Here is a 25,484-nt window from a genome sequence, read left to right on the forward strand (position 1 = left end):
AACTGACAGTGATTCAAGCATCATTAAATTAGTACAGATGTCTCCCGCAGCTTCCCACAGTAGTCTTCACCATGAGCTCAGACAACTTGGATAAAGGTCTAGACTAAATCATTGCTGAGTCTGTATGTATTCTGGCTGGTTTGGGATTGGCATATGTTAGACACTTACAGCTTTTGTGATACTGATTTGTATACAATTTGTCTGTATTCATGCTGAGCCAGATTCTTTTTCTGATGTGACATTGACCCCGAATTTTGGATGTTTTGAGTCACAGGTAGGATAGGTGTTTATAGCAAATGACATAAATACTCCACACTTAGAATCATAGTGCTGCTATTTTTCCCTCCCTGGAAACAGGTCAGGTTATTTGAAGTGCCAAAAAAAGTGATAATTGTCACTGAGACTTTCGTCTCTGTGTGTACTGAGAAGGTGACTGCAGGACTCCATACAAGTTGCTGGAGGATCAGAGGTAATACATTACCAAATATCAGAGGTGGCTGGAGTGGGCACAGTGTGTTTTTTCTGTTTCACATTGTCTAAGTCTAATGGTTTGTGTTCTCCTCTCCTCTGCCAGTTCCTTCAGAAAATCATTAACCAAGGCAGAAGCTACGATCTATCTCTAGTGCTTTGAAAAATATTTCAAATTTAATGGTATTGCAAATTGATCACATTATGAGAGACATAACCTTTGCAAGTCAGTTTGTAAGAAATTCACAGGAAGGCCTGACTTTGTGGAAATGCTTGGGAAATTACATTAGGAAGCTTTGAAACCACACAAGTCATGTGGCAAATAATCTCCTGTGAAACTGCATGAAATTATAATAACCAGTTTCAGCCACCTTCTGCTCAATAACTGACAATTCTGCATGAGTTATGCCTAATAAACATCTAACTGCAATAAAATGGGGAAAATAATCAAATTATCCTCATGCTATCTCTATTTATTCTCATGTATGACACTGATTTTGCTATCTAACTGCAAACATAGTAACTCTAAAGAACTTAGCTTTTTTTGACATCTCAAAGGGAATTTGCTTTGTAGCATTTCCTAGGTGTGTTTCATAGAACAGCTTAGTTTGGAAGGCACCTCAGATATTTACTTCAACCACCCTAGTATGGGCAGGGACACCTCTCAACTAGACTCAGCTGATTGAGATCTCATTCAGCCTGGCCTTGAACACGCTCAGGGAGCAGGCATCCACAACCTCCCTGGGAAACCCTTTCCAGAGTCTCACTATTCTCATACTGAAGAACTTCTTCCTAAGATCCAGTCTAAACCTGCTCTCCCTCAGTCTATTGCTAGACTCCCCTATGAAAAGTCCCTCTGTAACCTTCCTGTAGGATCCCTTCAGACACTGGAAGACTGCTTTGAGGTCCCCCTGGAGTCTTCTCCAGGCTGAACAACCCCAGCTCCCTCAACCTGTCCTGATAAGAGAGATGCTCGAGCCCTTGGATCATCTTTGTTGCCTTACTCTGGACTCTCCAATATCTCTGTGTGATTCTTACAATGGGGACACCAGAACTGGAGGCAGTATTCAAGGTGGGGTCTCACCAGAGCAGAGTAAAGGGGCAGAATCCCTTCTCTTGTTCTGCTGGCCACACTCCTCTTGATACAGCCCAGCACATGGCTGCCTTCTGGGCTGCATGAGTACACTGACAGCTTGTGGTGATCTTCTCATGAATCAATACACCCAAGTCTCTTTCTTCAGAGCTACTCTCAACCCGCTCTGCACCCAGCCTGGATTTGTACCTTGGATTGGCCAGCCCCAGATGCAGGACCTTGCACTTTGGCTTGTTGAATCTGGTGCAATTGGCACCAGCCCACTTCTCAAGCCATTGAGAAGCCATTCACATTCCCAGGATCTGGGAAATATTTAGCGAAAGAAAGAATTTGTACTATACCCATGTGCACAGTTAGTCTAAGTACATTGCAGTAAGTGATATTATCACAGGGAAGCAGATAGTTTCTATGATAATCAACATGTAGGTACTAACAATTTAATTTTTCAGTTCTCTTTATTTCACTCAGTTACCTTCTCAACAGTTTTCAATTTTAGCTCAAAGCTGGCTGCAGAGCTGATGTTTATATTTCTGCACTGTAGATGTGTTTGACAGCCAATTGCTAGAGAAGAGCTTTCTATTTGCACTGCCAGCTTTACACATTTTGTGGTTTTAGACAGTACTTACTTCCTTATGTTCAGACACTGAAGTATGCTAAGCAGTCATCTGAAGGTTGAAAAATTACCTTCGGAAAAGGTATTGTAATGCTTTCAGGTTCATTTTATTAAGTGTTATTAAATAACAGGATGCATTAAATAACAGAATGCATTCTGCATGGGTTTGAATTTCCTTTATGAAGAAAGAAGATAGGTTAAATATATTATCCCTGGGATCCTCCTAATCACTATGGGCAAAGCCAGGGTGAAAGTAGAGCCTCAAAGCACCGTAAAATCATGACAACTTAAATATGCTTAAATAAATAGAAATATCCTGTCACTTTTGCCCATCCTGGCCTATTGTACTTCTTTCTGCCTGTGCTGATCTAGGTTATAGCTTGTCTGGTTTGACAGACTTCGTAAGCAGCCTTCAAATTACTGCTGTGGATATGCAGTGATTAACTTTTTTATTCTTCTTCCACAATCGCAAGAGCATGTATTATGTGATATTGCTTGACATTCACTTGAGAAAATCATTTGGAAAAACACAAAGAGGTCTTAGCACTGAAGTGCAATGCACCCGGTGCCTGAGAATGAAGCCTGGCAAGTTCTAATAAGCTCTTAAAGAGGAAAGGGAAAAAAATACAGCTCAAACAACATGGAAGAAAAGCTCAGAGCAGTGTGAATAAGATGATGATGATTAAAGGAACAAAGAGAAGGATTTAGTATATAGGAACTGCTGAGCTTCTGGCTAGCACATTGAATGGGAAATTCCCATGGCTTATGGGTTATTACAGCCTTCCCCATCTTTTGTCTATGTTGAGGAGGCAGCAGCAAGAGAGACTCTGCTGACAGTAGAAACTGACAGCCAAAAGGGAACAGTCTTCTGAATTCGTGTTTGGAGACTTCAGGCACTCTTACAGGCAGTAGAAACTACAGCATAGTTTGTGTCCAAGACTGACAAGATGGAGGATGTAGTAAATGGCTTTACTGTGCTTTCACTGAGTTGGAAAAAGAATGACAAGTGCAGGAGCCACTGTTAATTGTAATGCCTGAAGCACTGGAATTGTTAATGTAGGTTCTTGACCCCAAACAGTAGGAGATGACAGACAGATCCTTTCTTTCCCCCATAAAAACGCAGAAGAGGGAATATGTTTTACAAGACTAAAACTACATCCAATTTTTGAGGCTCTCTGTACACAGCTTTCAGATCTCCTGCGGCGAACCACAGTACACTAGAGATGAAATAATAGAGAAGCAAATGAGAGGGGATAGGATTCCTCTTTGGCAATATGACACAATTTCATTGCATGTTTCCAACTATCAGAAACAGTTGGATTAAAAAAATCAAGACCTTTTTGCAGGAGCAGTGTCTGCTGGAACACGAGAAGGGAACAGAAGTCTGGGTTCAGAAATAGTTACATGAACTCCAAGCTAGGCAGAAAGCCAACTACAAAAAGGTGCCAGCCATCTGAGGCCACTTGACACAGGACACTTGGGTGCTAAATAGCTGCAGAAAGCAGTGACTAAAGGCAGCAGTCCAAGCTGTGGTGGGACAGGTCATATGTGGTGGTGGTGTTCTCAGGACAGAAGGGAAGACAGATGGTATTCCCAAACGGAAAAGGCCAAGGCCAGAACTAGGAAAACAGAAAGCTTTAGCTATCATCTGGCTTAACATAAGGATTCAGAAGCAGCAAGGTATATAAGGAATGCATATAGAAAAATCAACCTGAGACCATGCCTTGAAACAAAGATAGCAAAGAGCAGACACGAAGTACCATGTCTTTGTTGCCACTGTAACCGCTAAGATGAGCATGCGACTATGGATTTGGGGAAGACTTTGCATCTGAGAGCATGGCTTCCTCCCTCCTAGGGAGTTCTTCTGGCAGAGGGAACAAGTTCTCTGAAACAACACAGGCAATTCATAACAATTCTAATTAAAAATTAATACTATGATTAACTGGAGATAAATGTGTAGAGTTGTTTAGGAATGGCTTGGATAGTCCTACAGTCTGGATATTTTTTGAGCCTGATGATAGGTTTCTCTCTTCCATCTGTTTAAACAAGAATAGCTATCTTCTTTCTCCCTAGATGTTGAGTGGAAGTAGATATAAAATATTATTAGTTCAGCCTGCTGAGGTAGAAGATATGTGACAAATACAGAAAGGACCCAGTAGTGCTCTAAGCAGGAAGGACTTAGACCAAGCTTCAGCCACATTCCTGGAGGCTTTTAGTTCATCGGTGGGTTAGCATCAGTGAATTAGAACAAGCAGTTAGATCCCGATCTTGTCTCCGCTTTTCAAACAGCAGTTCACTCTAGTGTATCGTAAGATGATACCAAAAGGTAAGCAATGCAAAGCAGTTTGTGCACAGTTGCAGTATGAATATAAACAGAGACAAAATTAGCAAATCAAATAGAATAAAAAAGCACTAGCAAAGAATAAACAGAAACATAAAAGAAACCATCTGGAATCAAAGGTACTCAAATGACATGGTAGGAAACTGAGGCAGACAAAAGCAGAGATTACACTCTTAAATGCGAGTGTTAGGGATATTATTGCTTTAATTCTCCTTGAGTCTGGTTATGAAACTGCAGCTGAGAAGTGTGAGCAGTAATGTCGTTTGACAGTTACTCCAGAGGCTTCAGGTTACAGGATCCTCCTATCTTAAATGAAACCTTTGTCATCCACGGACATGTCTGCTTCCTTTCTAAAAGTGTTCCAAGTACTGACGTTATGTCAGGCACATCAAGCCCATGCTCCAATTTGCCATTACCTAAAGAACAATGCAGAATATTTGCTTTTCCTCTTCCCTACTGTACAGCTAAAATTCCCGTTGCTAGAGAGGGGATCAGCCTGTCCTTGGAGAAAATGAGAGATTCTATTAAACTGAAATTACATTCAGTTTATTAATCCTGCATCGTGTGCAAATGAATAGAATGTGCCTATAATAGCTTAATTATGAATGATTATTTTAAGATATGGATGGGTCATCAGTAAACCTGCTCATTGTCCATCGTGTCAGAGCACAACGATACACATCAGCCCTTTCTTTAACAGCTAATGATGCTCACATTTGTAGAGGGGGGGGGAAAAATCTGGCAAGTTTCATAGAGAAAGAAACACATCATGAGTAAGGTGCATTACAGATTTTGAATGCGTTGACATGTATAAATGATTGTAAAAGTCACTTAAAGCCTTCTGCATTGCACAGAATGAGCTAGAACCTAGCACTTGGGAAAGAGTAATAGAAGCTGAAAGTCCTGTCTGTAAATTGTTAAGAGGGGGTCTGCATCATCAATGAGGAACCTGCAGCATTAGGATAGTGTTGGTGTGTTGTGTATCTGTGTAACATCAGGTGAAAACCAGGGATGCACTAGTTAATGCCTTTTAAAAGATTCCAGAGAAGGAGAATGATGATGTCAATTTTAAAATGAAGTTTTAAGGGCAGATTATGCCTTTTCCCTTGAAACAAGTAAGGGGTAATTCCCTTGTAATTACATGAGGATGAATTAATTACTTTCTAACAAACTCAAATAAAAACTTGACTACATAATGCTGCATTCTCTTCATTCTCTTCTCTTAATTAAAAATGTCCGGGAGCATTTTCCTAATATGTAGATTTCCTCCATCTTGTGAATTATTGATATATGCATGCTTTTTTTTTTACTAATATGAGGAAATTGGGGTTACAAATCCTCCCTTTGATGATGCATCTCATTATGGGCTTAGTCTGTACCAAGCTGCGCATCAAGAACACACCTGGAGAGGACTGGAGGTGCCCAGTCCTACTGCAAAGGTCAGTCACGAGCTTTCTGCTCTCTCTGGGAATGGACCAGCCCTAAGTGCATTGTGTACTTCCCTGATGGTGAGCACATGGCTTGAACGTGAAAGTCATTGTGCTGAGCAAGCTGTTGTTTTGACTGCCGTTGATTTGCCAGGTAGCTGACTGAGAGCAGGTGAGACAGTTTCCATCTGCAGAAAAGACTCAGACATCTCTCTGCATACTCAGAGTTGGGAAAAACACACAAACCTAGACTGGAGATTCTACAGTCATTATCCACACACTAAGTCCTCAGCAGCATAGGTAGTTTTAAACCAGCTATGAATGTAGTTCTGTGGTTAAAAAAAAGATGAAAAACTATCTGTGGAACAGGAGAATTTAATATCAGTAAAATGCTCAGGTATTTATCAGTAAAATGCTCAGGTATTTGTTTTTTACTGCAGCGCAGTAACTTAACATCTGCTGAACAGCCCTGTGGATCATCAGTACAGGGCAGGGGCTGATCTGCTGGATAGTAGCTCTGGGGAAAAGGACATGGCGGTCCTGGTGGACAAGAGGATCACCATGAGCCAGCAATGTCCCCTTGTGGCCATGAAGGCCACTGGTAGCCTGGTGTGCACCAAGAAGGGTGTGGCCAGAAGGTTGAGGAAGGCTCTCTTCCCCCTCTACTCTGCCCTAGTGAGGCCACATCTGCTCAGTTCTGGGCTGCCCGGTTCAAGAAGGACAGGGACTTGTTGGAGAGGGCACAGAAAAGGACTACAAAGATGATGAGGGGACTAGAACATCTCTCTTATGGGGGAAGAATTTGGGCTTTTTAGTCTGGAAAAAAGCAAACTGAGGGAGGATTCATCAATGCTGATCAATATTCAAAGGGTGGGTGTCAGGAAGATGGACCAGTCTGTTTTCAGTGGTGTCCAGTGGGAAGACAAGGGGTAACAGACACAAACTTAACCATAAGAAGTTCCATCTAAACAAGTGGAGGGATTTCTTTAATGTAAGGGTGCTGGAGCACTGGAACAGGCTGCCCAGAGAGGTGGTGAAGTCTCCATCTCTGGAGACATTCCAAGCCCTCCTCTATGTGTTCCTGTGTGACCGTCTCTGGGTGAACCAGCTTTGGCAGGAGAGTTGGACTCAATGGTCTCCAGAGGTCCTTTCCAACCCCTACCATTCTGTGATTTTGTGTGTAACACAGTGGCTTTTTGAAGAAGTTTAATCTCTGCAACTTCTCTTGCATTGATTGTAATTATGCATGTTTGTAATGGATGTACGTGGGAGACTATAAATACATCTTATATATTTGGATGCATGTTGGCAACACTTTTAGATATGCATTCATTATTAGTGAAAATAAGGTTAGTTTTGTGGAAGTACACTGTGGGTCTTGTTACCATTAATATTGGCTGCACTGGCTGTCATCTGCATTAGAACATAAGACAGCAAAGGAATTAATAATGATCACTGCAGTGTTCAGAGGCTTTGTGTTGAATAAAGCTCATTTTATAGGAATGGACCTGTGCTGAGGCTACATGGGAGCCATTAGCAGAGTATTAATACAGGGCATCTGCATCACCATTAAAACTAGGAGAGGATCCAAAATCTATCCTCTTGCCATAAATCCAGGCACAAATTGTGTGATGGGGCTGCATCTGCTGCTTCGAAAGAGGTGTTTGAATTCATAGTCCCACAGCCAGGGCAGTGATGGAGGAAGGAGATTTCACTCCCTCTGAGGTCTAATTAACTGAATCTCACATAAAGTAAGATAGTTTGACTCACTCTGAACATGGTGAAGTTTTCCAGTGAATAGACTTTTCTGTTTGTTTTGGGATGCTGTCTCGTAGTGGGACATAAGAACTAGAAATAGAAACTCTTCTTCCATTTCTCAATATTGCTCTGAAAAATAAGAGGTCACCTCGTAAGCACAGGCGCAGCAAATAAAGCTACAGGTACAGAAAGCAGTTTCACATTTCGAACATTGGTGAGGCTTTTTCAGCAGTAACCAATATTCATTTATCATATTCATTATGCCTCTCTATCATTCACCTAGACCCTATATAATTACGTGTTTAATGATCTTTAACCTTCACATGAACACAGCTTGCTGAAGCTTGACGATTGCTGAAGATTACCATCCACATCTGGTAGAAGAGGGGAAATAACTGCTTGGAAAAAAACACATAACACCATGCTTTGTGGCTTAGAATTTTGCTGCAGGTCTGAGAGTTAACTTTGTAAATAGATGATGTTTTAATCCTAACTCCAAACAATGACATTATTTTGGGGAAATGGCTCTTCCATAGGTCGTTTATTCTCGCATTTTGCTACTAGAGGGTAGGAAATGCCAAACCTATAAAGGATGTTATAGTTTGTGAGCCTAGGTGCTCACTGTAAAAGCTACATGTGATTTCAGGGAATGCCATATTTATGGCTTGGGTTTTGGTTTGATTATTTTTTTTATCAAGTAACTAAAAAATAATTAATATCATTGTTGCTACTCTCAATCTTAGGGTTGAAACCTGATCTGCTGATCAGACTCAGCTTTAAGATTATAAAATGCTTCTTTTTCTTTTAGTTTAATGTTTTGGCATTCATCAGTAAGTTTGCAGACAACACCAAGCTAGGGGCAGGAGTTGATCTGTTAGAGGGTAGAGAGGCTCTGCAGAGGGACCTTGACAGGCTGGACAGATGGGCAGAGGCCAAGGGCATGAGATTGAACACAACTAAGTGCTGGGTTCTACATATTGGCCACAACAACCCCATGCAGTGCTACAGGCTGGGGTCAGATTGGCTGGAGAGCGGCCAGGCAGAGAGGGACCTAGGGGTACTGGTTGATAGTAGGCTGAACATGAGCCAGCAGTGTGCCCAGGCAGCCAAGAAGGCCAATGGCATCCTGGCCTGCATCAGGAACAGTGTGGCCAGCAGGAGCAGGGAGGTCATTGTGCCTCTGTACTCTGCACTGGTTAGGCCACACCTTGAGTCCTGTGTCCAGTTCTGGGCCCCTCAGTTTAGGAAGGAGGTTGACTTGCTGGAATGTGTCCAGAGAAGGGCAACAAAGCTGGGGAGAGGTCTCAAGCACAAGCCCTGTGAGGAGAGGCTGAGGGAGCTGGGGTTGTTTAGCCTGGAGAAGAGGAGGTTCAGGGGGGACCTTCTTGCTCTCTACAGCTACCTGAAGGGAGGTTGTAGCCAGGTGGGGGCTGGTCTCTTCTCCCAGGCAGCCAGCACCAGAACAAGAGGACACAGTCTCAAGCTGTGCCAGGGGAGGTTTAGGTTGGATGTTAGGAAGAAGTTCTTCACAGAAAGAGTGATTGCCCATTGGAATGTGCTGCCCAGGGAGGTTGTGGAGTCACCATCAGTGGAGGTGTTTAGGAAGAGACTGGATGGGGTGCTTGGTGCCATGGTTTAGTTGATTAGATGGTGTTGGATGATAGGTTGGACTTGATTTCAAAGGTCTCTTCCAACCTGGTTAATTCTATTCTATTCTATTTTATAGTGTTTCAGATAGCAATATCTTTCTTTTGATACATAAGGCTTAAATGTGTTAGAAGAAACAATTAATAGTAATCATAGACTGTTTGGTTTTCTTTCTGTTGGTATCTTACTAGCAAAAGTTTTAGAGCTTTACATAAATGTATACCAGAACTGATTTATGAACAGTAACTTCTGTTGGATAACATGGGTTGGATTTACACCAGGTAGTATTTTGAGAGCCTCCCCTAGTTGTTAGCAAACATTAAGTTGCAGAATTTTGAAGCATTCTCAGGTTTCTGTGTGGGGTGTCTGGTTTATCCAGCCAGTTCTGCCTTAGAAATTCAGATTCTAATTTTTCACTGTAAGGCTCTGTGTAGTTGGGTGAACTGAGGGTTCCCATTGCTTGTTGTGTGCATTCAGAAAATGTTGTGATGTGACATTCACTGTTATTCATCTATGAATGTTCTGCCAATACTTTAATATTTAAAGTTAATAACAGAGACATTTAATTCAGGAAACAAACAGATGATTAAAGTATAAATCATAGAATGCCTTAGGTTGGAAGGGACCTCAGGGATCATCTACTGTAACCTCCCTGCTGTGAGCAGGGATGTCTCTCAACTAGACTCAGGCTCAGTTGCTCAAGGCCTCATCCGACCTTGAACACTTCCAGAGAGAAGGCATCCACAACCTGCCTGGGCAACCTGTTCCAGAGTCTCACCACCCTTGTACTGAAGAACTTCTTCCTATGATCTGTTAAAAACACAAATGGATTCTGGATTCATCCTGACAGGCTCTCGGACTCTGAAAATACTTTTTGATGTTGTGAACATCAGAATAGAATAGAATAGACCAGACCAGACCAGGTTGGAAGAGACCTTCAAGATCATTGTGTCCAACCTATCGTCCAACACCACCTAATCAACTAAACCATGCAACTAAGCACCCTATCAAGTCTCCTCCTGAACACCTCCAGTGATGGCGACCCCACCGCCTCCTCAGGCAGCCCGTTCCAATGGGCAATCACTCTCTCTGTGTAAAACTTCCTCCTCACCTCCAGCCTAAACCTCCCCTGGCGCAGCCTGAGACTGTGTCCTCTTGTGGTACTGGTTGCCTGGGAGAAGACACCAACCTCTGCCTGTCTACAAACCCCCTGCTCCTAAAGACAATAATCCTTAGGACAAGAGGTCTTGGTCTAGTGGAGGGTGTCACTGACAATGCCAGAGGTGTGGGAATTTGGTAGATCTTTAAGGTCCCTTCCAAACCAAACCATTCTATGAATCTCTTAATGAGCAGACAAAACCGCAAAACTAACCAATGGGGGAGTGCTGTTAACTTAGAATAGCATCAGCTGTGCTGATTATTCTTAAGTGAAAGCTGTTGGCAGCTGCAAAAAGAAAAACAGTTTGAGTTTTTAGGAAAAGGGCTCTACTATCACTTGATGCCCATGTGTATGTTTGTGTGGGTTGGGTAGGAAGAGTGAGCTTCATTGAGTCATTCATATTCACAGAGAGTTAAAGTGCTTTTAAAAAGTTGTTAAAGCAATGGTATAACAATAGATGGTGTGGTAATAATGTGTTTCCCAGCAAAACACTGAGAAGGAGGTTAGACCTCTTGTAGTCAGTGGGAGTTCTGCTATTATTGCAGAGCAGAGAATACACTGGTGGCCCAGGATTTTGTACGTATAATAAGCCAGATCAACTGGAAAATCAGACCTGACTGCTGTTGTCTGCTGTGCTCATTGCAACAATTCAAGATTCCTTTTCTGAAGGTACTGTTAACAAGTTTTCTAAGCTCTTATTCCTGAACAGCTAATTTGCAGCTATAACTGTGTATGACCAATTATCTGCTGAAGGATCTGCAGAGCCTACTTGTGGTATGACATAAAAATCTCCTTGCGGCTGGGCTGTAACTAGTGTCATAAGGCTTTTATTTCTTCCCCCATGCTTATTTTAATATCCTAATACAGATTCTGATATCAAATGACAATGCTGCCCAACCCCAGCAACCACTGCTATCAGTTGAAGGGTAAAATGCACAACCAGCAACAATTTCCCTTGAGCTGTATGCAGAAAAATAAGCAAATAGGAGGAAGTCTGGCACTCGTTGTAAGTTGTGATGCAGCTATCCTAAAAAGGTTGTATGTATTTTCTTCAGACTATTTTTTGTAAGGCAGAGATAAATAACAGTAACTAGAAGTTACATTTTTTAATGAGCTGTTATTCACTTCTTAGTGTTCACATTGAGTGTGTTGATTGAATAGTAAATACCTTCAAAGCACTATTACTGTATACTATTATGCTACAGATTTGAATGTGTTGGCACTAATACACATGGTTCACCAGTTGCCATTCTCACCCTCACAAATGAATAATTACTGGAGGTAACCTGATCTTTAGTTCTTGGTTCTGAGCCTACAAAAATTCAGTGGAATTCTTTTGTCTCCAGTGTTCAGATAACAAACCAAAAGCAAAACAACCACAGTATCACAGTATCACAGTATCACTTAGGTTGGAAAGGACCTCGAGGATCATCGAGTCCAACCTGACACCACAGACCCCATGACTAGACCATGGCACCAAGTGCCACGTCCAGTCTCCCCTTGAACGCCTCCAGGGTCGATGACTCAACCACCTCCCTGGGCAACCCATTCCAATGCCGAATGACTCGCTCGGTGAAGAACTTCCTCCTCACCTCGAGTCTGAACCTCCCCTGGTGCAGCTTGAGACTGTGTCCCCTTGTTCTGGTGCTGGTTGCCTGGGAGAAGAGGCCAACTCCCTCATGGCTACAACCACCTTTCAGGTAGTTGTAGAGGGCAATAAGGTCACCCCTGAGCCTCCTCTTCTCCAGGCTAAACAATCCCAGCTCCCTCAGCCTCTCCTCATAGGGCTTGTGTTCAAGGCCTCTCACCAGCCTTGTTGCCCTTCTCTGGACACGCTCAAGTGTCTCAATGTCCTTCTTAAACTGAGGAGCCCAGAACTGGACACAGTACTCAAGGTGCGGCCTAACCAGAGCAGAGTACAGGGGCACTATGACCTCCCTGAAAGAACCAAGAAGAAATCCTGCTTTTCTCATGTTGTTTGAGATTTTTGTAATCCTATTTTGTTTTCTAAAAAGCCAATTTGAACTTAAATATTCTTATTTTCTAATGGAACATTGAGGAAAATGGGAAGATACGTGTAAGGGTTCTGCTGTTTCTGGAAACTTGCTTTAAGAAAGCTTTCTTTCAGGAGAAATACTTTTAGAATAAGGATCTCGGAACCTCCTGCTGAGAGCTGGTACCTTTCTAGATTATTGTGACTGCTGTCCCTTACAACATTTACATAAATGCCAGTGTTCAGCCATTTTCAATCACCACAAAATAGCCTAAAAGTAATTACTAAAACTAAGAAACTAAATTAAAATATGTATTATTGTTAATCCTTTATTTGCCCTTTGAGCTAATAGGTTAAGGACGTTTTGTGCTTGTTCGTTTTGACTGCTAATAGTTCTGAAGACATTTACATTTCAGAACAGGGATTTAAAATATATATATAACAGCTGCTTTTTAAATAGAAAGTCTAATTATGCCTATGATTACACTCACTTTTGATTAGTATGCATACAAATCCCTACTCTCCTTGTGTATTCAAGCTGAGATATGGATCACTGGTGCTCAGATTAAAGTACAAAAGAACAGCTTGACAAATGCAAAAAGTACTCGGAGTGTAGCTTTCATCTTCACATGTTTTGTTGTTTTTTGTTTTTTACCTGTTAGTTACACACAGACCTGGATCCTGGCAGCAGCAAAATCAAGTATATCCTGTCAGGAGATGGAGCTGGAACAATCTTTGTGATCAATGACAAGACTGGAGACATTCATGCCATGAAAAGGCTTGACCGTGAGGAAAAAGCTGAATACACTCTAACGGCTCAAGCGGTCGACAGAGACACGAATCAACCTCTGGAGCCTCCTTCAGAATTCATTATTAAGGTTCAAGACATCAATGACAATCCCCCAGAGTTTGTGGATGGGCCATATCATGCCACGGTTCCAGAAATGTCCGTTGTAGGTATGTATGTCTAGCCAGCGATGAACCTTGCTGCTCACAGCTCAAATGATGCCAGTGTGCCACTGAGTGGTTGATGAATAAGATATTTATTACGTTGTTAGCATTCATTTGCATGTTTTCAAATCTCTCCTTGGCCAAAGCTTTCATCTGCAGCACAATAGTGGAGTCCCTTAGTAGTAAGAAAATGACTAGCAGATGTATTAATGTGTCTTTCTTTGTCCAACAACACTTTAGTGAGCTGAATTTATATTCCCCTTATGACGCTGTAGTTAAGAGTATCATTATTGAGAAGGATTTATCAAGATTTGTTCCAACATGACACTCTAATCCTATTGATAGTTTGTTGATGTTTAATTATCTGTTTGTGTATTTTCATACACAGATGTAGCACTTGCAGTGTGTTGATACATACTTATTTGTTTTCCTCTAAGTGAAAGTCTAATCAGAAAAAAACATTGAAATGAAAGATGATGTGCCTGGGAATTGATAGTTGGGCTCTAGAGTGGACTTAACCAATTAGACACAGGATTTGTGAGTGGGAAACAGAGAAAACTGTGGAAAAAGATGGTGAAAAGGCAAAATTAACAGTATGAAAGGGGAGAAATAATCTTCTTAACACGTTTTGCTTATATTTATTTATTTAGTGAGATTAATGTGAATTGATTTCCTCATGGATTAGTCTATTAGTTGGGGCTTTTTCTGTGCTTAGTTTGTCTTTTGTTCTGTACTTGCAAATGTAGAAGTATGTACTTACAGAGGTACATATTTATGTACTCAGGTCCTCAGTTACTACTGGCACATACATATCAAGTGCAGGTGATATTTAGCTGTCACTAAAGCAAAAGGGATGTAAACCCATCAAACGCGAAGAGGCAGTTTTAGGGTAATATAGCAATTCCATATAAGCAAGGACATAAAAATCTGCCCTTGAAATGCAGAGTAAATTCTAATATTGTCTAGTATGAGGTTGAGGATGTGTTTTTCAGCAATTTGTCTACACCTGTCCAAGTGAGATAACTGAAGGAGTGCCATAGCAATTTGTAAACTAAAGCAGCACCCTATCAAAACGTTTCAAGCATACCACTGTGTCATAGTTAGAAAGAGGAGGAACGTGAGCAGCCGCAACAATCCTCTCACATTCAGTACAATGAGCTTTGCCAGGTCATTTTCAAATGTTGTAAGCATGGTGTGCTGACTAGATGGTGATACCCCAGGCTTCATTTATTTTATCAACACTTCTCCAACAGATTTCCCTGTCTTGGCTGCATGGAATTACTTGTGTTGAAACTGATATGTGAATTTGCAAGCCTGCGTGTCAGTTCTTCTACCAAAACAGAAGTTCAATTTGTGAAGTTACTTTTAATTATGCAGCAGCACAAACATAATATGGACCTGCTTTTAGGAGATACTTTTGCCATGCTCTGGGCAAGAAAATGGCTTCATTAAATAAAACAAGTTGCTTAAACAAACAAACAAAAAATCCAAAACACCTCTCCTTCCTCCTCTCCCCCCCGCCCCAACCCCAACACACTAAAGGCATTTGATCCTTACCTGAATGGATCTTGTTTGGTGTTCTAGGAAAGAAGGAAATTAAGATATATGCAGACAAGAAAAGACTGTTTCTGATCACAAAGGCTGCTGTAAAACTAATTTATATCTGTGCATATGAGCAACATCTATAATCCTTAGTAAAGACATCCCTATCCAAGGAGTATTCACTGTAAGGAAGAGGAAGGTAAAACCTCAAAACTTTGACAAAAAACTAGTCAGAAGATCAGATAAATACAAATCTAGTGAGTTGATTAACATCAGGTTTAATATACTGTAAAAGTGCAATGAGAGTAAAAGGTCAAACATTGAAGTGAAACAATTGAGAAAAGTGTTAGGGTGAAAGAAGGGGGAAAATGTAAAGAAAATTTACAGATAAAATTTTCTCTGGACCTTGTGTGTTGTTTATGTGCCCTTACTAGAGGTACATGTTTTCAGGCTCTGAAGAAGCACAAACAGATGCCTCTGCTCTTTTGATGAAAAGCAAATCTTTCTCAGCTGCCACTTCAAACCTCAGAGTAGGTTTGCCATTGTGTTGCATGGGTCATGAATGACTGTGTCTGTGCAGGGTATGCAGTAAAGTCTTAATCTCTGATGGAACCAATGTTCAAGGCTGGAAAGTTGAAGATGAGAGTGTTACCCTTTCACTACTGTTGCTATGACCGTTTCCTCTTGCCTCCCTCTTTATCCCACAGGTAGTACCATCTAAAAGCTGTACAGAATGATGCTCTATAAATTATTTTCACTTTCTTTAAATTTTGTTAGTCCTTTTCAAATTACTTTAACTCCTCTGTAATGTTTATAATAACCTCTCTCCTTTCAGAGTACAAGGATTTTCTTTTAATTTTTATTTTTTTTTTGCCACACTAAGAGTATTTCACTTCCATTATCCACTTACTTAATTCCTGTTAAAGAGATCTCCACCCACTGTTAATTTCAGCCTTGACATTTCTACAACACAATCATCACCAGGCACTGTTCTTATTCAGGATAAAACAAAGTTCTGCTTAAGCCTCTTCTTTCCTCAAAATGCTTATACCAATTCTGACTGCTCTGGAACAGAAGAGGAACTTGTGTGCTATATATATAGCACTTATGTAATGGGGATGCAGTACAAGGCATTTTATTTTTGGACCTCTGTGAAAATCGATGCGTAAAACAAAGATTAACCTCTGATTATTCTGTAAGGTAATGTTGAGGTTCTAGCAATGTGCAGTTCTAATAGGTACATCAGATACTGGTTTTCACAGCTTCACGGATTGCATTGGGTTGGAAGAGACCCTCAAAGGTCATCTTGTCCAATCACCTGCACTGAGCAGGGACATCTTCAACTAAATCACGCTGCCCAGAGCCACATCGAATTTGACCTTGAATGTCTCCAAGGATGGGGCCTCAACCACATCCCTGGGCAACCTCTTCCAATATTTTACCACTCCAAGAGTGAAGAACTTCCTCCTTATGTGCAACCTAGATCTGTCTTGTTCCAGTTTAGAACCATTGCCCCTCACCCTATTGCTATAAGCCCTTCTACACAGTCTTGTAGGTCCCCTCAAGAAATTGAAATGTAGTTATGAGGGGTCCCTGGAGCCTTCTCTTCTCCAGGTTGGACAGTCCCAAATCTTTCATCCTGTCTTCATAGAGAGGTGCTCCAGCCCTCTGATCATCTTTGTAGTCCTCCTCTGGACCCAGTCTGTGCATCAGTTTTATGTTCCTAGTTGGAAGAGCTGTATTATATGAGCACCAGTGGTATTTTTGCATTACTATCTGGAGCATGATGCACTATGAGGATGTGCAAACTGCAGTGTGCGTGCAGGCTGCGTGTGTCTGATGTGTGTGCATGTCAGAGTGGGAGATGATCACATGGATACGGCCAGGAGCCAGCCTGTTTGATTGTGATGTTACGTATCGGTGATATCTGGAAAATCCTGCTTCCCTGCTAAAACAAAAGAAAGAATTTGCATGGCTTTCCTCCCACTGCTTTCTGCAGAGATGATTAGCGTTATCTCCAGTAGGAATACGATTAGTTTTACACTCTGTTATCTCCGGTAGGAATGATGCTCACTTTTCAGCTGTCTTCACAGAGCGCACACCCACACACCTACTGAGTGCTGTGTATCGTCAGTGTGCAGAGTTATTCTGAAATAATTTATTTCTCTCTTTGAGGAGAGAGAGGAGCACATTCCAGAAGTTTTGAGAACTAAATTAAATTTTTCCCTTCTTTCATCTCTTTTTTTTTTGGTCCACATAATTCCTATGTAATCTACCATAGCAAGCCCTGTTCCCCAAGTCCAAAATGATGAATTTGCTTGTGAAAGCTAATAGTGTATACGGAGAACATGTTCTTTGCTGAAACTGAGCACTTTAATCTTTTAATTCTGATAGTAATTTTCTTAAGGAATTAAAGATCAAAAAGTGAAATCTGTGGAATCACTTCGTTGTAAGAGTATTGCATTGCACAAATAGGAAATAATTCAATTTGCCTGTAAATCTTGTTTAATCACATTCAGATGTAAAGGGACGCACTGGGAACGAAGCCCAGTTAAAACCTTTAAAAAAGAGACTCAGTTAAGCTTCTGGGAGGAAGAAACCCATGACATGAGTTTTTTTTTTTTTCCCCTTTCTATTTGCCTATGAGCTCAGCATGTATGGCTGCAGTGAAGATGGCATGGTATGTAAATGAATGAGCAATCTTAGAGCATCCACAGAGGTAATTTGAACTCATCATGTAGCTCATTGAAAGGAAGGAGGAAACGTGGGAGGAGAAGGAAAAGGAAAACAATACATATAAAAAAAAGAGAAGGAAAAAGAAAAGGGGAAGGGAAGGAGAAGGAGGAGAAGGGGAAAGAAGGAGGAGAAGGGGAAAGAAGGAGGAGAAGGGGAAGGAAGGAGGAGAAGGGGAAGGAAGGAGGAGAAGGGGAAGGAAGGAGGAGAAGGGGAAGGAAGGAGGAGAAGGGGAAAGAAGGAGGAGAAGGGGAAGGAAGGAGGAGAAGGGGAAAGAAGGAGGAGAAGGGGAAAGAAGGAGGAGAAGGGGAAGGAAGGAGGAGAAGGGGAAAGAAGGAGGAGAAGGAGAAGAGTAGGAGGAGAAGGAGAAAGAAGGAGGAGAAGGAGGAGATGGGGATGGGAAAGGAAAAGGAAAGGGAAAAGGGAAGGGAAAGGTAAAACAACACATCACGCCCTCCTTCAGTATCTCCTGTTTCTCTTTCTCAGCTATGCCCAGAATCATGAATTCCTTGAAAGTATGCTGCTAAGGTGATAATGGGAGGAAAACCAGATATTGTCTCCCAACAGGATAGTTCCAGGATCGCTTTTTCAGGGGCGGAATGAGGAGTGAAATTTCTTGATTTTGTTCTTAGTGAAGCCGAGAGTGTTTAGACAGCTTGTGTCATGTTGAAAGACAGAAGACGACAGAAGTGGAGTGACAAACGTGTTGGTGAAATAAAAAAGGACACAGATGGAAAAAGAACAAAAGCCATAAGGGAAGAGAATTCTCTCATAGCTAGCCTGAATTAAGGTAAACAGACAAACTTTAATAGTCTCCAAATATTAAGAATTCCCCAGACAGTCATGAAACGCCCATCTTAACACGCGGTGTAATTCAGTCTGCCATTGCTCTAGTAGTGCTTTTTGCCTTTCACACTTGATAATACTAACAGTGTGACAAAGCTGAGAATAATATTTTTCTCCTTAAATGCTTCCACAAAAAAAACTGTTTACTGAGGGGTTAAAAGGTTTTTTCTGGAAAGGGTTTAGGATTTCAGTTGAATCAGAATATAATTTTCCAGTTTTGGCACAGGCACATCTACTCAGCAATGTTTTCCTTTGGATCAAAGTTTACCCTTGATTAAGCCACTGTAAAAAAGGAATAATTCAATGTTTTTTCTCCCCCCTCCCCCTTTTTTTTTAAGCTTGTTTTTGTTTAGTTGGGTGGTGGTGGTGTTATTGGGTTTTTGTTTGTTTTTTGTTAGTTTATTTGTTTTTAGTTTTGTTTGTTTCAAAAGGAGAACAGAATCATTTAGCTTAGCCAGAGTTATTTAGCTTAGCCATGTCTAGTAGAAGCACACTGTACAGTGTAGCTTTTCTTTCCAGTTCTCCCAAAGGTATTAGTTCTCTTCCAGTTATAAATTCTTTGTAAAGGGACAAAATCTGCTAAATATGCAATCAAGATACAATATCTGATAGGCATGGCGATAAAATAACTGGATAAATTAGGAAGTTATGCTGAAAACCTCACCTCAAACGTTATCAAGATCAACCACACTGTCTTACTGGCCTTTTTTCCTATGTATTCATTGATTTTTAAGCCACCGAGCATGACTGCTAAATCAATGATAGTTTGTCACAAAATTGTAGAGTAAAAGGACTATATTACTGGGGTCAACTACAAATTAGCCCAAAGGGTAAGTGCAGAGGGAGTGCAAAAGCCAAGGTAAAAACCCAACAGATGTTGTAAAATATGGCAGCAAGGTAACAGCTGTTAGGAAATGTATATCTTCCTGTTGTCTTGTTCCCTGTTCATCTTGTGCATAATCAAATTCAGTAGCTGTGGTACTGAAGAGTATTTTACGTGAGCAATTTATTGAGTGTGCATGGGGTTTGGTGCATTCTCTTTTGGTCACAAGTTGAAATCTCCTCCTAGCACAGATTTTTTTTTTTTTCCACTGTTTCCCCAATTTTTTAAAATTTGAAGCAAAAAAGCAATGTTTGTGACGTTGGTAGGTTTTGTGTCTTGTTAGCTTTGAAAGCATAGACAATTCATTTTCCCAAACAGCTATGCTTGTGGCATGAGCCCATTTGCTGGCTAGTTGATGATGCCAAAGTGGAAACCAGACAGATGAGAGGAAGTCAGACCAGTAGAGAGTTCTGCCAGGCTGAGGCTTGATTAAATGCTACAGAACTGGGCTGAAACATGTTTCCTCTTTTTCCAGTTGTGGGGAATGTAGGCAAGTTCTAACCATAAAGTAAAAAAAGAAAAGTTCTAGGTCAGAAAATGAAGTTTAATGTGGTAATATTTTCACAGAAACTTTTATTAATATCACTTTTATCACTCTGCTAACACAAAAGATTTGGCTTTAGAACACTGGGGAGCAATACTTTTCAAACTCTGTTAATTCAGAGGTCTGTGTGTCTTTGATGGACACACTTGGCATTTGGGAAAATGAGACTCAGGTCCAATTCCAATTTGTTGCTAGTCACGTCCCAAACTGTTACCTCTGTCTTTGTTTAGTTGCTGGACCTGCAGCAGCTAATGTTCCTCCACGAATACAGGAAAGGGATTGCCTGTGGAGCTGATGTCAATACAGCTTTCTCATGAATCAGCCAGTGGAGTACTGCTGGGCAGCTGATTCAACTCTCCCCTTTCCCTGGGGCCCAAATGGTCTCTGCTGCCATATGCTTGCGCCACAGTGGCCTGAGGGGGCAATACTTCAGAGTCTGCTTTTGCAACCTGGATTACAGTTGCTGGCATTATAGACTTCAGTGTACCAAACAAAGCAGGCAGAGCTTCAAAGCTGCAAGATTATACCAGCTGTTTTTGGGGTTTACAGGAGAAAGTTAGAAATGAATGAATTTCTGCCGTAAACAGCCGGGGCTGCTTTATTATTTCTTTGTATTTGAATACAATACACCTGAGCATAACCTGCAACTTCCATCAGCATCAACAAACCTTATGGTACTTTCCCTGCTTGGAAATGTACTGTACAGTGATCATCCAATTTTACTGTCTTTTGCCTGGGGACCTCGCAGGAGGAATGCTGATGAAATAGTCAATTGATTAGAGACAAACAGTCTTTGAAAAGTCCTGAACAAAAGAATAGCTATTTCTGCCTTCTCTCACAAATATCAATTAATATTCTATAGTCAGGGTGATATCTACAGGGAGAATTTAAAAACAAAAAAACACAAAAAAAAGTGACATGAAAAGAAAACACAATTCTTTAAGCCAAACATAAAATATATTTTACCCTTCTATTGTTGCCTGTGATGTTACAGGCTGTATTCTAATCCTAACAAACAGCCACCCAGGAGACTTTATAAAGGAATACCTGCAGGCTCTCTAATGGCACCATCTCATAAGTTGTAGCAAGAAAGAACTGCCAACCTTAAAACTGAAAAGGCAGTGTCCCTTCTTATTAGATTCACACAAGCTAAATCCAAGCAGTATGTAGCATCAGCAAGGATAATTGCCAGTTAGCTATGTCACTACATCTGAATGTATATCTCCGATATAAAGCGTGTGTATTTCCAAATGATCAGGTTAAAACGGCAGCAGAGTTCTAAAACAATTAGTTTATGCACAATAAATTGTCAAATATGCAGTTTATTAGATTGCATGGCCATGCTTCCTACAGTCCTCATTATACAGCTGTAAAATGCTGAAGGCTGCCAGCTTTCTCCATTGTCTGTGGGCTGTACAGAAAGCGTTTTTCTCCGATGCATAGCAAGCACCTTGCATATTTCTGCAGTTACACATTTGCATACAATACATCTTTTACCATTTCCCTCACATAATAAAAAGTCCTTAAAATGTCACATGAGCAATCTAAACCCGGTGTCTTACATGTGATAGTGTATTCAGTTGTTCAGAGAGTTTTGACTCATGCACATACTGCATGTTAGTAACATTTTTTAACTCGCTGCTCTAAAAACTGCATGAAGAAATGTGTAACATTTGGAAGAAACAACTCAGATTTCTCTTCTTCTAAACCTGACTTAGTATGTCAGAGATACAGGAAAAGATTTTGTTTTCCTGGGGGCAAATTTCCTGCATTTAACTGCATAGTACTTCATAATTTCTTGTAGTACCTATTTCCTACTGTTGACCAAGCTGCTCCTCTTTCATTCTTTCAGGTTGTTTTTTTCCCCTAAGACACAGTTTTCAGGTGTTAAAATGTTTGGGTTAGACCATTCATTTTTGGGGGCAAGTTCTGTCACTTCCCCTAAATCTCTGAAGTACTGAGGTCTGAAGTGTCTTTATCTGTGCTTTCAGTGTTGTTACATATGACTGCATAAAGCAAACTAGCAAAACAAGCAAGAAATGCTTTGTTGCTCTAATATTTTAGATTAGTTACAGTTTATTTCAGCAAGTCCCCATACCAATACATAAAGGGTGGCTACCAGGAGAATAGACTCCCTTTTTATGAGGAGTCCCAAGGAAAAGACAAGGGGCAAAGGGTGCAAGTTACTGTTGGGCAGACTTCTGTTGGGCTCCAGAAGAAAATGTTTTCCCATGAGAACAGTCAGACATTGGAATCATCTCCCAGGGGAAGCAGTGGAGTCTCCTACACCGAGTAGTTTTAAGACAGCTTGACAGGGTGCTGGGCCAGCTCATTTCCACCACACTTATCACCCAGAAAGTTTGGAGCAGATGGGGTCCCTTCTAACCTGGCATTCTGTGATTCTATGCAGTGTATAAAGTTGTCTATATGAGTATTTAAGTGCACATAGGTGTTCATATATATATGGGAATAAATGTAAATGAAAACAGAAATCTTGCAGGTTTTGTCTTTGCCCTATATGTTGATGTGGCAGCTTCCATGCTTGAAGTTCTTGGAAGGCTAATGTTATAGACTGGTATGGCCTATTTTGAATGCCATCTACATACAAGAGTAGTTGTATGATTGAAATTAAGGCATTCACATTAGCTGCCTAATTTAATGTGGATTCCTCTCTAGTCAATCAAGAAAGGACCCCATGAGAGGGCAATTATATCTTTCTCCCTTAGAGCAGAAAGCTAGTGCAACCAGGTACTGGCTAATACCTAATTTAGCCAGTTGAGCCTAAAACTGAGTTATATGAATAACCCTCTTTTCATTCTTCCTTACCTTAATCACCATAAACAAGATCGTGACAGCATCACAGTATTTCACTACTTAGAGTCAAATAAATTACAGCTGGGAAAAACAAATTACCCCATTAGTTAATCTTCCTGTCTTTCTAGGGTTTTCCCTTAGAATACATTATCTAGCAGCCTGTGCAATAGAGTGAACTCTTCAGTGAGAAGAATTCTGTTATTTCCCTTGGGGAGCTATTCCTCCTTGTACAATTTCTCATTGTAAGGAAGCTTTTGTTGTTGTTTTTCTCTTTGCAGAAGATTAAGTGAAGTCTTGTATCTATGTACTTATATGGTTCTCATCACCCACATATCAGTATTTCATCTGTACAGTACACAAATTTTCTTTCCCATTTCTCCCTTCAGGAGTGGCTGTGTCCAGGATTGTTCTAGAGATACAGTAGAATACATGCTGGCCTTGTTGTCCCTCTAGCATGTCAAGTGTGAGTTGCCCATTTGTCCTTTAGTGGACCATTCTCTACCCCTTACCACTGCTTAGGATGTCACTTGCCACCCCCATTAATTTTACAGCTCTGAAAGGGGTCCACTGGGCACTTAGCAAATGCTTTTATATTTTTGGTATGCTTTTCCTGAAGTGTAGGAAGATCTGAAAGATCCACACAAGACCTCTGTCATCTGTTCTAAAATCAGACCTTAAAACTCTTGTATGATGCCTACACACTGCAGGCACTGTGGGGTAGGTGTGTTGACCTGACAGCAGCTAGGTCAGGCAGCAGCACCACTGTGTGCTGACAGCAGTGCTGCCCAGGATGATTTATGTCCTCTTCTCATCTCCTGCTGTCTCTGCATTTGTCTTTCTTAGTTCTTGGCTCTTGGAGTCTTTGGGGTGAGAACTTTCTTGCATTGTCAGACTTGATACACACATTAGGCTTTTAGATCTTTGGCAGTAAAGTATCTAAAACCCATTCAAGTGCTGTTGTAAAAGGTAGGAGTGAAATAACGTGCCCCCCAAATCCTCATAAAACATGCTCACACATGTATGTCTGAATATCTGCAGGGAGACCAAGCTCTGCAGTTTAAAATACCAATGATAATATTTTCAGTGCCTATTTTGCATATGTTAACAAGTTCTGAAGTGCTTTAGACAGATTTCTGTTCCACAGACTTTTCCTTTATTTGGTTAGCAAAATCTTGAGTTCGTGGATTATGTGTTTAGAAATGGTCCCATGGAATGATACAGGATAATAAAGGCTTATAATGATGCTTTTGTATTTTAAAACATCAGCAACAATTAAAAACAAATAAGAATAAGGGTGTTTTTTTTCAGCTTTGAGGCAGTAATAATTTACATGTCAAGAAGTTATACAGCTTTTTATGAGATTATTGCCGTTTTATTCAATAAAAAATTGTTACCATGACAACAAGTGTCTTGCTACCTGTGAGATTATAGCAAAGAAGGACAGTGAAGAAAAAGCTTCATTTTGGAAAGAATGCTTATCTGACCTGCTGAATACAAACAATGCTTTGCTTTGACCACTCTGGACTGCAGGGTTGCTGTCAGCCAAACTCAAAATCTAGCCAGAGATATTGAAGCACAGTGATCCTCTTAGAGAAACAAAACAGTTGGTAAACAATGATAGGTCTTTTTTCATGTAAATATACTCTTTAATGCCCTGTCAGGTTGGTAAGCAGATCGACTGAATGAAATGGTGATTTCAGCCTGTCAAGATTTGGGAGGAGTAGGAGAGAAAGGGTGAGGGAGACCTGAAAGAGTATCAGAAAAAGAAAACCCAAACTAACAATCCAGAAGACCCTGGGAAAATGAGACACCCTGGTCCCACTGGGTCGCATGATGGTCACATCTTTTATTTTTCCCAACCATTGCAATCTTTGAACAAAATGGTTGCTTCGCTGAATATGGATTCATGTAGATTTCTGGCACCAGCTATGCATTACCTCCTTTACAACATACAAGTTGGATTATTTATTTTTTTTTTTTTCTGCACACCCATTTCACTGCCACACAAAGAAATTTGCTTTCCTGCTCCTTGTGGCGCTGTGCACATTTTTCTTTCTGACTAATGTGCAGAATCTGTACCCTGACTTGCACATAAAAACGCAGCCAAAACAACAGAAGAGCACTAACTGCACACACACATCTTATTTTTATGATGCCTTTTAATCTTAGTTTGCTAGCAAACTCAGGCTTTCTTACCTAGCCATATAAAAATACTTTTGTTGTTGATTGCATCTCTGATTGCTGGCCTGTTGCAAAGAGGAGCTACGAAACCTGGCATTAAGAGAGTAAAACAATCAGCAATGGTTAATGGCTAAATCACATTAGAAGTGTTCATTAATTAAAATCTGTTGAACCTCTTTGCAGGCCATATTTAATCATAGGGTCATTAGCATTGCAAAAGTGTACCTCAGGAAAAAAAAAAAAGAAGGGAAAAACAAAACCAACAAAGAAAAGAAAACAAAATGCAGAAAGTTTTTTTAACTGAAAATCTTAAAGAGTTTGCCTCATCTATTGAAAAAATGGATTTGGTTTGCAGAAGGCAATATTAGGTACATAAAGCAAAAAGAAGCAGTGATTATGTTGTTGGGCCATGTTATATAAAGCTGCTATATTATTGCAATTAGGACAACAGTGACTTGGGCCATAATAGTGGCTGTCTTGTAAAAAATGGC

The 25,484-nt window shown here is 40.7% G+C and overlaps 1 protein-coding gene across 2 annotated transcripts in view; it reads left to right on the top strand.

Moving 5' to 3' along the window:
* CDH8 (cadherin 8) overlaps window positions 1-25,484 on the top strand; it is a 168,889-nt gene that overhangs the window by 49,742 nt on the left and 93,663 nt on the right. For both annotated transcript variants that reach the window (XM_068161604.1, XM_068161605.1), the window contains exon 4: window positions 13,162-13,456. In XM_068161604.1, the coding sequence (XP_068017705.1) occupies window positions 13,162-13,456 (295 nt within the window). The remainder of the gene's footprint in view (window positions 1-13,161; window positions 13,457-25,484) is intronic.

Source organism: Melanerpes formicivorus, unplaced genomic scaffold (assembly GCF_026170545.1).
Source record: "Melanerpes formicivorus ecotype bairdi unplaced genomic scaffold, bMelFor1.0.p_v2 SCAF_59, whole genome shotgun sequence".
NCBI classification, from domain to species: Eukaryota; Metazoa; Chordata; class Aves; order Piciformes; family Picidae; genus Melanerpes; species Melanerpes formicivorus.